The sequence below is a fragment of the Mus pahari genome, chromosome 3 (assembly GCF_900095145.1).
Source record: "Mus pahari chromosome 3, PAHARI_EIJ_v1.1, whole genome shotgun sequence".
Taxonomy (NCBI): Eukaryota; Metazoa; Chordata; class Mammalia; order Rodentia; family Muridae; genus Mus; species Mus pahari.
In genome coordinates this window covers 36,278,441-36,292,947 of record NC_034592.1, presented here as the reverse complement: position 1 = coordinate 36,292,947, position 14,507 = coordinate 36,278,441, and the positions used below count along the sequence as shown (strand labels likewise).

Genomic DNA, 14,507 nt, shown 5'->3' with positions numbered 1-14,507 from the left:
AACACACACACATACACACATATATCACATAAGGCAAATTAACTTCATGCTTTACTTCAGCAAAATGAGGGGAGGGGAGAAGCTTTCTCTGAAATCAGCACTGAGTTGTTTCAAATTCTTAATAGCAAGATACATCCAACTGTAAGCAGAATGAACATAGTCATATACATATCAATCAAATTATTTCCTTTATAGCATCAGCAGTGAACCCCAGAGGTAGTATGGCAAAAACGAGCATGGATCCTATCAGGTCACAACCGACAAAGTAATTAAATTTATTTTTCCCCTGTGGTTTTGACCATAACTTGCTTTACATTTAGGATCTGAATAAACCACTCTCAGCAGAAATCCTGGCCCATTAATTTAAGTGACAATAAGTTTACAACTTTCAGGACTGCAGATATAAAAAAGGTATAAAATTATGTTCAGTTTGAAATGGTTTTTAATCGTATTCATTAAAAATATTTACATTTCCCAGGACTTCCAAAACCCCCTTGCAATATAATTCTACACTATACTCTATTTATTTATAAAATGAGGCTCATTTATGAGATTTCAATGACTGCTATACTGCAAATTACTTACATTCTGTAAAATATTTTAAGAACTTTCATAGCAAAGGTAGTTTATATTGGATTATCTGAAACCCAATGGAGCCCAGAGGCGAGCCTTCGACCTTCTCCTCCACGCCTGAAGGCCTGGACGGCAAGTGCTGTGCAGGCTGGCCTGTCCCTCCTGTCCTCCCTCACTTGCGCTGTGTGCACATGGTGAAATAAACACATATGCAGCATGGCCGTGTTTTGATATGTATTTTTTATTTCCCTGCAGTTTTCACTTATCAAGAACAAGTGACAGGGAAAGTTGTCTGAACTAGTGCATAAACAAACATCCCGAAACGCCACTACACGTATCTAATTTACAAGAACCGTATAAAAAAGTCACTAAAACACTACACTATGAAGGTGTCCAACACTTACAGTCAGACGTTTTCCAACCCGTTACTTGCCTTGTAGCCACAGGAAAACTCTCCAAAATTGAAAAGACAATCTTGCCACGACCCTCCCCCCTCCCAAAACCTGGGATGGCTCGATATATAGACTTCCAATAATTATTGCAATGATATGATGCAATACATACCTGGTAAATATCTTTTATGTGGTGTGTACAGTTTTAAAGCCAGTTAAAATATGCAGTCTTCAGATAAAATGTAATCCATGAAAAATTTTCATATCTGCACAGTTTAAATGTGCTAGATGCATAATTTCCTAGTCCACTTTTTTCTGTGTAATTATTTTTTATAAACTGGTATTATAAATAGAAATATACATTCAAAATATATGGAAAAGTGAGTTACTACATTAAATTTGCATGTATCGATCCATCCCTTCCCCTGCACAGTAATAGAAAATACTATTTTGCCTTGAAGTCGTATTTGACAGTGAAATGCCACTAAAGTATTTACCAAAAAGTCCATCTAGTCAAATTGTGAAACAAAATGAACCAAGTGAAAACTTTACAGTTCCTTTAGAAAAAAATTACAAGAATTTCATTTCCTAGCTATGAATCTTTAACTTTTTAGACACAAAGTTGGATTTATTTTTTTTTTACAAGATACAAAATGTAAACATGGCAAAATAAATAGTTAAAACAAGTGATGCAGGATCCCATTTCATGCTCATGATCCCATTAAAGAATTATTTTTAAAATCCATTCAGTTGCAAATTCAAGTGCAAAAGCATGATGATGAATATCTACTATTCAAGTAACAGAAATAATATTGATGATACAAATAAACTATTTTACAAGGTAGTGATTTTCCCAATTTTACAAAATATACATCATATATCGACTTAACATCCGGTATACTGTACTCCATTTAGGTCCATTGTTCTGCTCTGTGATCCACAGAGTGCCGCCCGCCTTTGTATTCCGCTGGAATAGGAATGACTGCAACCATCCACACAGGTCAGGCCACGTGCCTTCCGTTATGTCACCTCCATAGCTACTGTTGTCTCTGCTAGTCCATTTAAACCCAGTCTTTCTGGTTCATGGTTCTCTCTATAAGAAGGTAAAGAGGAGAATAAGCATTAGTCTCTTGAGAATACACTATGTGTAAATCCCATTTTTAAGTAACTATAACTAAACATAATTCTAGAAAACCAATTTTATCATTTCCAGGCAGGAATGAAGGTTTTCTTCAGTTCAAAAATTCCACTAATTTCTAATACTAATGATAGATTAGGGAATATAACACGATTAATCCAAGTTTCTTTTTATAGGCTTAAGATCATAAACTTATTAACCCATGCAGATCAATTTTCTTCTGATTTACTGTTCTTGCAATAGTGTTATTGACAGGAACATAAGAACTTGCCCTGCAAAACTTAAAAATTCATCAACTTTATACACACACACACACACACACACACACACACTATAAAAATGAATTTTTTTTTTTTTTTTAAAATATAAAGCTTAGAATTACAGTTTGGTTTCAACCTATACTCTCAATCTATAAAAATGAGACAGGATGGAGGCTGGAGAGATGGCTCAGTAAGAGCACTGTTGCTCTTGCAGAGGACCCAGGTTTGAGTTCCAGCATCCAGATAATGGCTTGCATCTATCTGTAACTCAGGGATCTGGTGCCTTCTGCTGGTATCCTTGGGTAGTATAGCATGCGCGCGTGTTCACACACACACATATGTAAAACACTCACACACATAAAATAATAAATATAAAACATTTTTAGTAAGTTTAATAATTTTAATAAAATTTCCTCTCTGTATCTCTGGCTGTCCTGGAAACTGCTCTGTAGATCAGGCTGGCCTCGAACTGTGAGATCTTCTGCCTCCCTAGCACTGGGATTAAAGGCATGTACCATTACCACCTAGCTTATTTAAATAAAAAAATTTTAAAACATGATGAGACTGACTGAAGTGTTTAAAATCAGTCAATTTGACTTTTTTATGTTTTCTCTTTTTACAACTCTGGTTGGCATTTAAGGATGTTACTAGCCAAAGATTTTTCTTTGTAGTAAGCAAATCCTCAAGCTTTTGAAAAATCAAGTCTGTCAAAAGATATACTTGAGCAGCACAAAGCCAAAAGGGCCCTTCTCTTGATTCAGGACAGCTAGAGCACAGCTCAGGACCGGTACCTGTATGCACACACCTGGCTATGCTGCTGATGGCACTGCTGGGAGTAACCTTTGGCACTCTGTCCATGCTGGCAGCAACTGTGGCAAGTTTTAAGGCTGTTGGCGATGGTGCTGAAGTCCGTGTATTGATATGCACATTGACAGGAGAAACAACACTGACATTATTGAGGTGCACTGCATTGGTCAGGCAGGAATTGTTCATGGGAAGTGTCTGAGGACTGCTTGTGCACAACGCTGGGATCAAGTGGTTTGTAGTAGTGTGGCCAACTGTCCTTACAAGCTGTACAGCTGAAATCCCTGGGCTGGATGATAAAGCCATATTGGTGGAATATAATGTTTTAGAGGGTCCTGCAGAAGAGGGAACAATCAATTAGTGTGATCGGACAATAAAAAAAATGTTTTAAAAAATCAGGAACTCAGCAATAAAAAATGTACTCATATTCTAATTAAATAAATATGAAGCTAATTTTCTATATCACAGTCACATAAGGAGGTTTCCAAAGCATTTTGCTCCCTCTGTATGTGGCAGCTCTGGAGATAAATACAACAGGACAGATGAAAATGATAGCTGGGTTTCCCAAAGGATTTATAGGCACACAGGATCAGCAAGGGCAGACTACAGAAAGGGGTAAAAACACAGTGATCCTGAGTACATATAAACAAACCCGGAGAAGTCTGCGCTTGGGAGCTGTGAGAGGACCAAGCAGCACATCTCTGGGGGTCAGGCGGTAAGCAGCAAGCGGCTTTCACAGCTGCAACGTATCAGGAGTAGGGGGAAGTCTCACTGCATGTGCACGTGGGGTTGCAAACCGGACTTCAGACTTTTTAACAGATTGTGCTGTTTTTATTTCACTTTATAAACAATTTATAGATGATCCAATGGAGGTGGTTAACAATGAACTCAATGGATTTCCTAACATGTGAGGCAACTGATAGTTCATGAATGGAATCAGAATGGATGGAGATAGGTATATAGAGGTACAGTGAGAATTCTGGAAAACACTCAGCTATTCATTTGTATCAGTCCAAGACATTCTGAACAGTACTGTATACATTTCCCCTGTGTATATGACAAAATCAAACCCAACTTGATGAATGGCAATTTTAAGTTAATAAGAATTGCAGAAACCCCAGCTGTACCTGAAGGCTGGACAACACCATTCATATTGTTGTGGCCAGTGTTCTGTTCCTTGGATCCCTCACTGCGACTTGGAACAGGAGCACTGACCACTGCAGATGCAGCAAAGTGGGCACTGGCTGAGTCAAGTGTTTTAGACATACAGTCAGAGGTGCTTGAGCCCTATAAAACGGATAGCAACACAGTTCAGTTTTCCACATTTGTCTATCTATCTAATTGCTATTTTTCTGCATGTATCAGGGTGGGAGAATAACAGCATGTGTGTGTGTGTGTGTGTGTGTGTGTGTGTGTGTGTGTAGGGAGGTCAGAGGACAACTGTCAGGAGGTGGTTCTGTTCTTTCACAATGACAGTTCCAGGGATCCAACTCAGGCTGTTAGATTTAACAGTAAGCGCCTTTACCTGCTAGGCCACCCTGCCAGCACCCTATACTCTGTTTTGTTAGATGTGATTAATGATATTAAAAATGTGTGGCACTCAAAAGGATATTGCCATTCTAATCATAAATAGTCATAATACATTCTTAGATGAAAGATTTAAGACTTCAGACTTTTATCTTTTGGTATATGAAGCATGAAAATAACTAGAAACTATAAAATAATTATTTCTGAAAAAGAACTATCAAACTGAAAAACCCATGCTCTATTAATCTTCTTACATAATAATAAACACTTTAAAAACTGCTTGATGAGTAGACACTGGATGAAATGAAATCCCAGCCATGACTCATAGCCAGTCTATCACTGTGTAAACAGCTAGACGGACCCAGCTTTGAAGCAGGCTGCAAACACGTCAGGGTAGTTATCTGAAGAGACTCAAAAAAGCCAACCAAATGAAGTCCAGTGGCCACTCTTCCACGCTTCTGTGTAGAACTGGCTGGTACTAACACAGATAGCCGCAGGCTATAAGCCAAGTCCAGATCTACCAGTACTGTCACAGGGGTGTGGATCATCAAGATTTCCATGGTGTCAAGTCACAACTTTAATGTAAAAGGATAGACTCTTGAGGATGAACTAAAGCACTGTTGGTAGATCTTGGTCTGAGAACTCAGAGTGTGATCGAATGGTATTAGTCTTAGTTATTACTGAGATTCTTGCTCTTTAAAATCATGGACAACAAAATTTCAGACCTTAAATGTGAAGTTTGTTTTGCCAACTCAACTTTGAGACTAAGTCCTTTTATTTTTGTTTTGCTTTCAATGGCCTAAAGCAACAGTACTGTGTTCTTGCACAGTTGTAGAATCCACAGCCCACAAGGAGTCCCCCAAGGCTCACATCAAGGTTTGCTTTTGCTGGGTTGGTTCCTGCAGTCTTTTATAGTATTTTCACTTTTATCACTTGTGTCTGTATTTATGGATGTCTAGGAACTTCTGGTGGCACGTGGCATTTCTTTTTCCCTTCAGGGAAATGTGATTCACACAAGCAAGGGGGCCTGTGAAGCTTAGATTTACCACATAATTTAACTGAATTCCTTTTCCTCCTAAGCTACACTGACATAGGACTTAAGTATAAACTTGAAGAGATTAGAAAAGCCATATTCTTGAAAAAAAAAATGAGGAGGGGTTTAAAAAATAGTTAATTATTTTATAAACTCTCAACAATCTTTCTAAAAACTAGTTAATTCTTTCCTAAACAAAAACTACCACATTTGGCTCTCAAATAACCAGAGACTAGTCTGAAACTAGCTATTCAGAAATAGATAAGGAAATAAAAGGAAATCTGGGTTAATCTCAAACTCGAGTACAGAGGGTCAAAGTCACCTGTCGGAACTGAGAAAGAGAGAGTGAGAGGTCACCTGTGCTTTTGGATGTGTCTGCTGTGAGGAATGCTGGGATTGTTGTTTCTGATGAAGCTGTGCAAGTTGCTGCCTTTGCATTTGAACTAGCTGCTGTTGATGTGTCTGAAACTGCTCTTCTGTGATGCCCCCTGTTACTGATAAAGGATAAAAGAATATTAGAGTACTTTTAGAGACATAAGCAGAATACAACATAAATTCGTAAAGATGAAAAGCAAATACAAGCCACAATATAGATCTGCAAAGTAGAATCCCAATGGCAAATCTTTCTGAGTGCTGTATGTTCATGTCCACAATCTCCTTTGTTCCTATGCAGTTTTTAACTGTATGACACGATGGAATTGAAATCTGTTTTTGAATTTTGTATTTATTTAATGTTTGTGTGTTTAGCATGTGTATGTGTATCACAATGCATGCACAGAAGTCAGAGGATAGAAGTCAGGTCGTCAGGCTTGGTGGCAAGTGTCTTTCTTTATTCACTGAGCCATCATGCTGGCCTCAGCTTTGCAGTCTTTCTTTAGGATGCCCATGGAATAACAGTAGTAATAATGATGATAAATATATGTGTTTACTACTGTAAATATAAACAATAACCAAGTTACAGCCTTAATAAGAGACAAGTGACTTCTGCCGGTTTTTAATGACACTTAAGTGAAAATACTTTCTGTTTTGATTCTAAATTGGAGTAGAAAATAATCACATTCAACAGCTATAAGCCCCAGTGTGAGCCAGTGCAGTCAACGTCTAAATAAATTCTATAAAGTAAGGGCTGGGAAGGAGACATTTTAAGAAAACTAGAGTTATAGTGGATCTTCAGATGCAACCAACAATGCTCTGAAGGGTGTACCAAGTTATGGGTTTTAAGTAAAAACAATATCCCTGTTTTCTTAAGCTGACAGAAGGATCAGTTCAAAAGAGTTATAATAGTACATTTTTTTTCTCAAAGAAATGTAAATGAAATTTCATGAACTCATATTTAAGTGATGAGCCAATGTAGCGAACACAAGGTACTTTCATAGAAATGAGCACTCATTTGAACACAAGTCTCTAGGGACACCAGAATACACATACTCTTAAAAGTAATTCTCACTCTTTCTTTCTTTTCTCTTTGCAGTGCTATGGGGCCCACATCTTCGGCTAAGCTAATCCCACCACAGAGCTACATCTCTAGCTTAATTTTACTTACTTAAAAAAAAAAAATTCTTTTGTATTTTACTCAATCAGTAATAATTTACTGTCTACCCCCATGCAGAATGTACCCTAGGGATCTTGGTGATTATAGGAAAAAATGGATTAGAAAAGGGGTTATTAATATAAAGTCCCACAGTACATCTGGGAAGAAACAAAATAATGTCAGTCAATGTTTACATGTGCTGAGCAATCTAATCAATATGATCTACAACTGAGGTACCCTACTCCCCCAAAGTTTGTGTTCAGTAAGACTATCAAATAAGACTATTTTGATAGTAATTTGACAGCAATATAGACAAATAGCTAAGCTGTGCATAGCAATATGGACAAAGCTTTAGATATACTTTCATCTCTCTTATATGATATAGCATCACAATTTCTATTGAATTATGAGGGGAAAGAAATATTTTATTTCTAGAAGATTCCAAACACTGGCATATTTATTATACTGCTCACTTTAGAATCTTTACCTGTAGTTTTGAAGTACACAATAGTTATTTTACTGAATTACCAACAAAATCAAAAGTCTTTCTTTGTACATGTTAAATTCATTGCAAGTGTTCTATTTTTAAATAAAACAATTAAGTCTAAAGTTACAATCTTCAAAATCAAATGAAAATATGAAGTATTCATGAATTTCCAGCTTTTTGAAAACCTTGGGGAAAGAGATGAAAAAATAGCTTATTAGATATGAAGGCAGGAAGAAAAACTGTAAATCTAAATAACTTAGCAAGTCTTATATGTCTTTTATGCTGAGCCATTTGGAAAGGAAAAGGTAGAGAACCCAAAGCTAGCTAGTCCAATGAACCAGTGCACTCTGACTAGATCTGAGCTTGTTGTGGAAGAGTGAGACTCATGCTTATGGATAAATAGTAAGACATCATACTTTTAGAGCTATTTAAAAACAGAAATGTGAACAAGACTTTGTTTTTTCTCTTTCCAAAGCCTTGTGAGGCAGTTACTTGGTAAGATGGCAGTAATTTAGAATAAAACACTAACTCTGATAAACTCATCCAGAACCTTTTCATTGTATTCAAAGAATTTATACATCCAAAGAGTTTTTCATCTGAGCATTTAGATTTCAAATATTCTGATAAGGGATATTTAACCACTAACATTCACACAAATATTCTAAAAAAAATTCTTAAATATGTCAGATATGGAACAGTTAACTGTTATCTATATTAGTAAACAAAATAAAGTATCATTTTTAATCAACTAAATTATTTTTGGTATTGACTGTGGTAGTCCCTGGCTATGATCCTGCTAAGGTACAAAGACAGGCTGAGGCTGCATAGGGACCAATTACTCTTGAGTTAGTCTATAGCTAACAAAATATTGCCCACTAAGTGTTCTGCACACTTCAGTGAGCAAGTAGTATTTATGTATATATTTAAAAGCGGTACTAAAACTCTCATTCCTGACCCCACTTCTGATTAAGAATCACTGATAAAACAACAACAAGCAAAACCATAGCCAAAACCTAAACTCAAACAAAATCTAATTCTACAATACAGATAAGCTCTTACTCAAGCTAGGTTTGCAATTTCTATTCCTGACATTCAGAAATAGAATGTCATTAGGGTGTTCAGTGTTTAAAACTTTCTTTATCTACAATCTTCTAGAGTAATGTTTATGTATTCAATTCTAAGATACAACACTGGAACAACTACCCACCCCTCTGTAAGACAAGGTTTCACATAGCCCAGCTGGCCCAGAACATACTGAACCCATGATCAATCACCTGCTTCTACCTCTCTTATGCCACAATTATAGATGTGTGCCCACATCCAGCACAAAACACTTAACTCCTTTGTTAGCAGGAGTGGTTAAAGGAAAGGTGGTAAAGAGATACAGACCCAGCAGTAAGCTTACTCTCGGGGTTGATGAATTTGAGGGAAAAAGTAAAACTTAGATTAAAAATACTTTCTCAGTGGATTATTTTTCCTAAGTTACAGGAATATTTTCAGGACATTTATTTTCTTTTTACACTGAGTCAACTAATGGCATGCATGAAAATGCATCAGAAAGATCACAGTTACTGTGAACACATCCATTTGGGATGAAATGAAGGAAAGAACTCCTCAGTGGTCGGGATGGCAGTGGCACAGGCAGAAGTGGTGATGGCTCAAACAACAAGCTCTCTTTCTGCTTGTGGCCATACAAACTCTTGTCACTCACTAGTTTACTGCACAAGATGGCAGCTTAAGAGCAAACTTAGTTCACTCCCCAAAGTTCTCAGGTCACAATCACCACAAGCCTGTCTGTCCTGAAAGGTGACAATACTGAACTGTTTTAGGTATATGGGAAACATCCTTTTTCCTAAATAAACAGCTTTACAAAATTTCCTGGCTAATATCCTCTGACAGACTGGTATAACCACTAAAGAATTTCTTCCTTATGTATCCAACACCGTACACAGTAGAACCTTGCATTTCTTGTTGCTTGTACATCACTGCCAGTATTCTCAAAAAGCGCCCTTCCTGGCTCCCTTCTATACACTGGATTTGCTACCCCTCTTAAGTTGGCTTTTATTCTTCAGATGACTCCATCTAACTTTTACAGACACTAATGGCCATTACTTTTCTACTGTGCGATTCCTATATGGCACTTTGCTTGGGCTAAGTAAGCTCTTTGCACCTTTCTCTACAGGTCTCTGGTTAATGATCCATTCAAAAAAACAAACAAACAAACAAAAAAATCAACCCACTCTGGATACTTTATACAGTGACATAACTACAAAATTCTAAGATTGGGTCCACAGAGGCATTCTTGTGGTTATATGAAGTATATTCAATCAAGTATTTCTTGATTTTGCATTGCTGTCCACTGATAAACTAAAGAGAAAAGTAAGCGGCACATGTCCTAGTTACTCTGGAATGATAATCCGGTAACAGAATATGGAATATGGACCTTTGCCACTTGTGCCCACCTTCGCTTTTGAATTTTTAACAGAATTTCTTAAGCTGTGCTAAGATATATTCTTGAGAAAGCATGATTTTTCAAATACTGGCCTAGACCAAGTTTTCACAGTTTAACGGAGAACTAATGTGCTGGTGAAGATTAAGTTATCTTGCAATCTCTACCTGGGGAGTCTTTGTTGTGAATTAAAGTAAATGGTTTAAAGCAATGCTGACCACACCAGGATCTCACTGTAAGGGACAGGACAGATCTGGGTCTGAACTGGGGGCAGGCAGATGGGGAGGTTCTGTCTTATAGATACATGTCACAGTGTAGAGTAAGCAGTGGTGCTCATAAAACACTGGAGATTTCCAGGGAAAAGCTAGGGGAGTTGGAATTACTGTGCAAGCCTACAAATGTTCTTAAACATAACTTGGAGATACAGGAAAATAACTGCCGGAGTTGGGAGGGTCGAGAGATGAGGACCAAATGGATACAACTGAGATAATGACAACAGATTTACACTGTCCAAGCACAGAAGTTAATATTAAAGGATTGTTAACACTTTTAACAGTAATGCTGCAGTGTTTTAATATCTTAGCTTAGGTCTGGATTTTTTCTTACCTTTAGAGGAGGCCATAATCTCCCCCAAATAAGTACAGCCCTATGAGTATTTACATTAGTTGATTCACTTCCTAATACTTTTTATCCTTGCAAACATTTCATGGCAATTTAAGAATGGGAAAAGAAACTAAATAAAGGAAAACTCAGGAATTCCTCCTGGAATACTATGTAAACTGTTAATGATTGTAAGGTATCTGGAGATGCTCAAAAAGGGTATTGGTATCTATCAAAGCATGCATTCAAAACAAAACAAAACAAAACTATATCATGTTAACTTTAACTGTATATCAGTAAAAACCATGTTGAACAAAAATCTGGCCCTTCAAGTTTGAATCAATAAAGCTGTTTTACATATAAAACATGTTTTCTTGAATTTTATACTAAAGAAAAACATTTTTAAAAATTGACAGTACCAGTTTCAAATGACTACTGACTTTAGTACCCTTTACTTCTATAAAGAACAGAATGTTGCCATGTGATGTCAGATTCTTGAAGATAATGTCTTCGACTTTTCAATCATTAAACATAGTGCTTTGTATATAAAACAGTGTAAATAATTTTTTTTGTTTGTTTTTGTTTTTTTCGAGACAGGGTTTCTCTATATAGCCCTGGCTGTCCTGGAACTCACTTTGTAGACCAGGCTGTCCTCAAACTCAGAAATCCGCCTGCCTCTGCCTCCCGAGTGCTGGGATTAAAGGTGTGTGCCACCACGCCCGGCACGTAAATAATTTTATATGAAATAATTTTTCTGCTTATTCACTCAATACAGCCTCTTTCCTTTCTCAGTTCAGTTGAGTTTTTAAATTAAGAGCACCTTTGTGTAGTAATTGGTAATGTTTCTCATTTCATTTAAAATATGTTTTCTGTCTTAGTCTTTCTGATATTTAGGGCACATATTTAAATTTTCTTTGAAGCATATCAAAAATGATAAATGTAAGTTAGGTATGATGGGATACATATGTAATCCTAGCACCTGAGAGGCTGATGCAGGAAGATCATTAAGTTTGAGGCCAGACTTGGTTGGCTACACGGAGATCCTATCTCTAGATAATCAATACATTAAATGAAACACTTTTAACACAGAGATTTTGACTTTAAAAAGTTAACCATGTTTACTAACAACACGAACATAAAAAGACTGTAGGCCACTTGCCTTTGAGTATGCACAGGATACAGCCTTCTTACCTACTTTCCTTAAGAACTAAGAACATGCCACAGAAACAAAAACTACTGCTAAGTACATGGGATTTCATTTCTGCTTAAATTCTTCATTTATTGGGATTTCCCAGCAGGGAAAGAAAACTCAAACAGGTAAAATTATATACCTGTCCTATTAGTTTTAAAAAATACACAGGTTTTGAGACCAAGGTTCACCAACATGAGTAAATGACAAAATTATTAGGTACAGAAGGAAACCCATATGGGTATTTACTCTACTGTACTGGGAAGTCCCTTTCAGTTATCCAGCTGTTGTTTACAACAGCTCACTAGATACCTATATTCCCATGTCTGACACTCTCGCATCTAAAGTAGTGCAAAGACCCAAATCTAGGACCTGTCCAGCCTAGGCAAGCTCTACCACTGAATGAAGATCAACTTCTCCAACCAACAAGCCCAATATTTTAAAAATGTATTAAAAACAAAAACTCTCATGATCCCAAAGACGAGAAGACCACAGGCAGTCTAGAAGTAAATAAACTCTTTGCTTTACATATATATGCTTTACATATAAATAAGGAAAGCTGATTTTAAAAGACTGAATTCTAGGGCTGGGGAGATGGTAGGGTTGGTAAAATGCTTGCTGTGTAACAACTGCAACCTTAGGCAATCATGCTAAAAGTAGGGAGAAGCAGAAAGCACATGTAACCCCAGTACCACAAAGACAGAGGGAGGTACACCTCTGGAACTCACTGGCTGGTCAGCTCAGTAAAAGCTCCTGTTTCTGCAAAGCATCAGATAACCGACATTGATCTCTGGCCTCCATACATGCATACACACATAACCATATGGGCACACATACTAACACAAACATACCATATATAAACATACACAGAATGACCTTTAATGTACCTTCGTTATTCCTTAAATTCAAACATTTTTGTGTATGCATGTTCGCTTGTGTGTGTACAAGTACATGGACACACATGCAGACCAGAGAACAACCTTAGGTGTAATTCTTCAGGTGCTATCCACCCTTTAAGAAAAAAAAAAAAAAAAAGACCTTGCTTGGAACTTAGCAAGGAGGCTCAACTGGCTGTCAGAGCTCCAGAGATGTGCCAGTCTGCACCCTCTTAGTGCTGGGATTACATGAATACACTACCATGCTTGGCTTTGTAAGTGTGTCTGTACACTCTAGAGCTCAAGCGGAGGTGGGAAGGTACGGAGGTATGGTATTATATATTGAAAAATACAAGAAAAATGGCAGACGGCATGTACACTTATGGTAATTTAAATGTTTTTTTCACGATGATACACGGACAATGTACCTCATTATGATAGCTTATTATTAGAAAAGTTTCAGTTATATTAAGTTATAATTTTGGATCAGTATATATTCAGAATGGATATAGCAACGGAAAACATATGTTATCTAGAAAGCATTTATGTCAAATCCAGAGTTCATTTGGGACATACAGTAGAAATCTGTAAATACTCAAATTGAGAATTCATTCAAACCATTTTAAACATGCTGTATGTTGGTAGAGTTAAAAAGCCAACATATAGTCAAACACAATTATTAACACCTATATAGGATATGTTTTGAATTCCCTTTTTGAACAGTTTGGTACAGAAATTTCTATTCATATAATTTTGAATAATCTTGGCTGTTTAACTTCCTGTAATAACAGATTCCTAGAAACTCAAAGATCTCAAATTATATGAGATATTTTTATCCATTTCAGATTAAAAGGCTCATTAAGCTTCACTAACTCACAAAGTATATAGAAAGGGACATCATTTTCTTAAAGTTCAGCTCGGAGAAAAGGAGCCAGCATATTCGGAGCAAACCAGTAAACCGTTCAGACAGGGGAGGATCTCATGGGTCCCTGCACTACCCGGGGAGCTAATGGCAATCCAGGGCTGCTGGGGGAGAGGAAGTCAGCCATCTTCTTCAGTCATGGAGTTATACTGGTGAGTCACTCATACTCCAGTGAATAGATTCCCTCCCTCGTCCACAGGAAAGGCCATGATTAAACAAAAGCACAATGAAACAAAAAGGTAAGAAAATGGAATAGGGACTTGATAGGTGGGAGAGGGTCTTTGAAAGGGCAGGGAGGAAATAAGAAAGAGGAGAGGAATATATGTCACCAGAATATACCATTTATGTTCATGGAACTGTTGAATAAATTGTTTTGTTTTAAAAATGAAATAAGAGGTTTTATTTAATACATTTCCACTGGCTACCATGCATAATTGTAGTGTATATATTATAAACATATTTATAAATTATATATACTTGTAAACATGTAATTAGATTATCCACAGAATAAAACATATCAAAATTATATTTTGGAATACCTAGATATTCAAATTATTCTTAATGTATATACCATAAAAACACTATTTGAGCACAAACTCATTATATACATACATACATACATACATACACACAAACATAAATATATAGGGAGACATGGCCTCAAAAGTAGCTATGTGGGGCTGGTAAGATGGCTCAGCGGGCAAGAGCACCGACTGCTCTTCCAAAG

General features: G+C 36.8%; 1 protein-coding gene across 2 annotated transcripts in view; it reads right to left on the bottom strand.

The window, feature by feature from the left end:
* Positions 1 to 796: 796 nt before the first annotated feature.
* Epc2 (enhancer of polycomb homolog 2) overlaps positions 797 to 14,507 on the bottom strand; it is a 90,712-nt gene continuing 77,001 nt past the window's right edge. Inside the window, exons 11-14 of one of the 2 annotated variants that reach the window (XM_021192472.2) lie at positions 6,085 to 6,221; positions 4,295 to 4,454; positions 3,169 to 3,502; positions 797 to 2,058 (exon numbers count right to left, since the gene is read on the bottom strand). In XM_021192472.2, coding sequence (XP_021048131.1) covers positions 1,986 to 2,058; positions 3,169 to 3,502; positions 4,295 to 4,454; positions 6,085 to 6,221 — 704 coding nt within the window. In that variant the 3' untranslated portion in view covers positions 797 to 1,985. The remainder of the gene's footprint in view (positions 2,059 to 3,168; positions 3,503 to 4,294; positions 4,455 to 6,084; positions 6,222 to 14,507) is intronic. The other variant, XM_029536143.1, reaches the window with a different exon arrangement.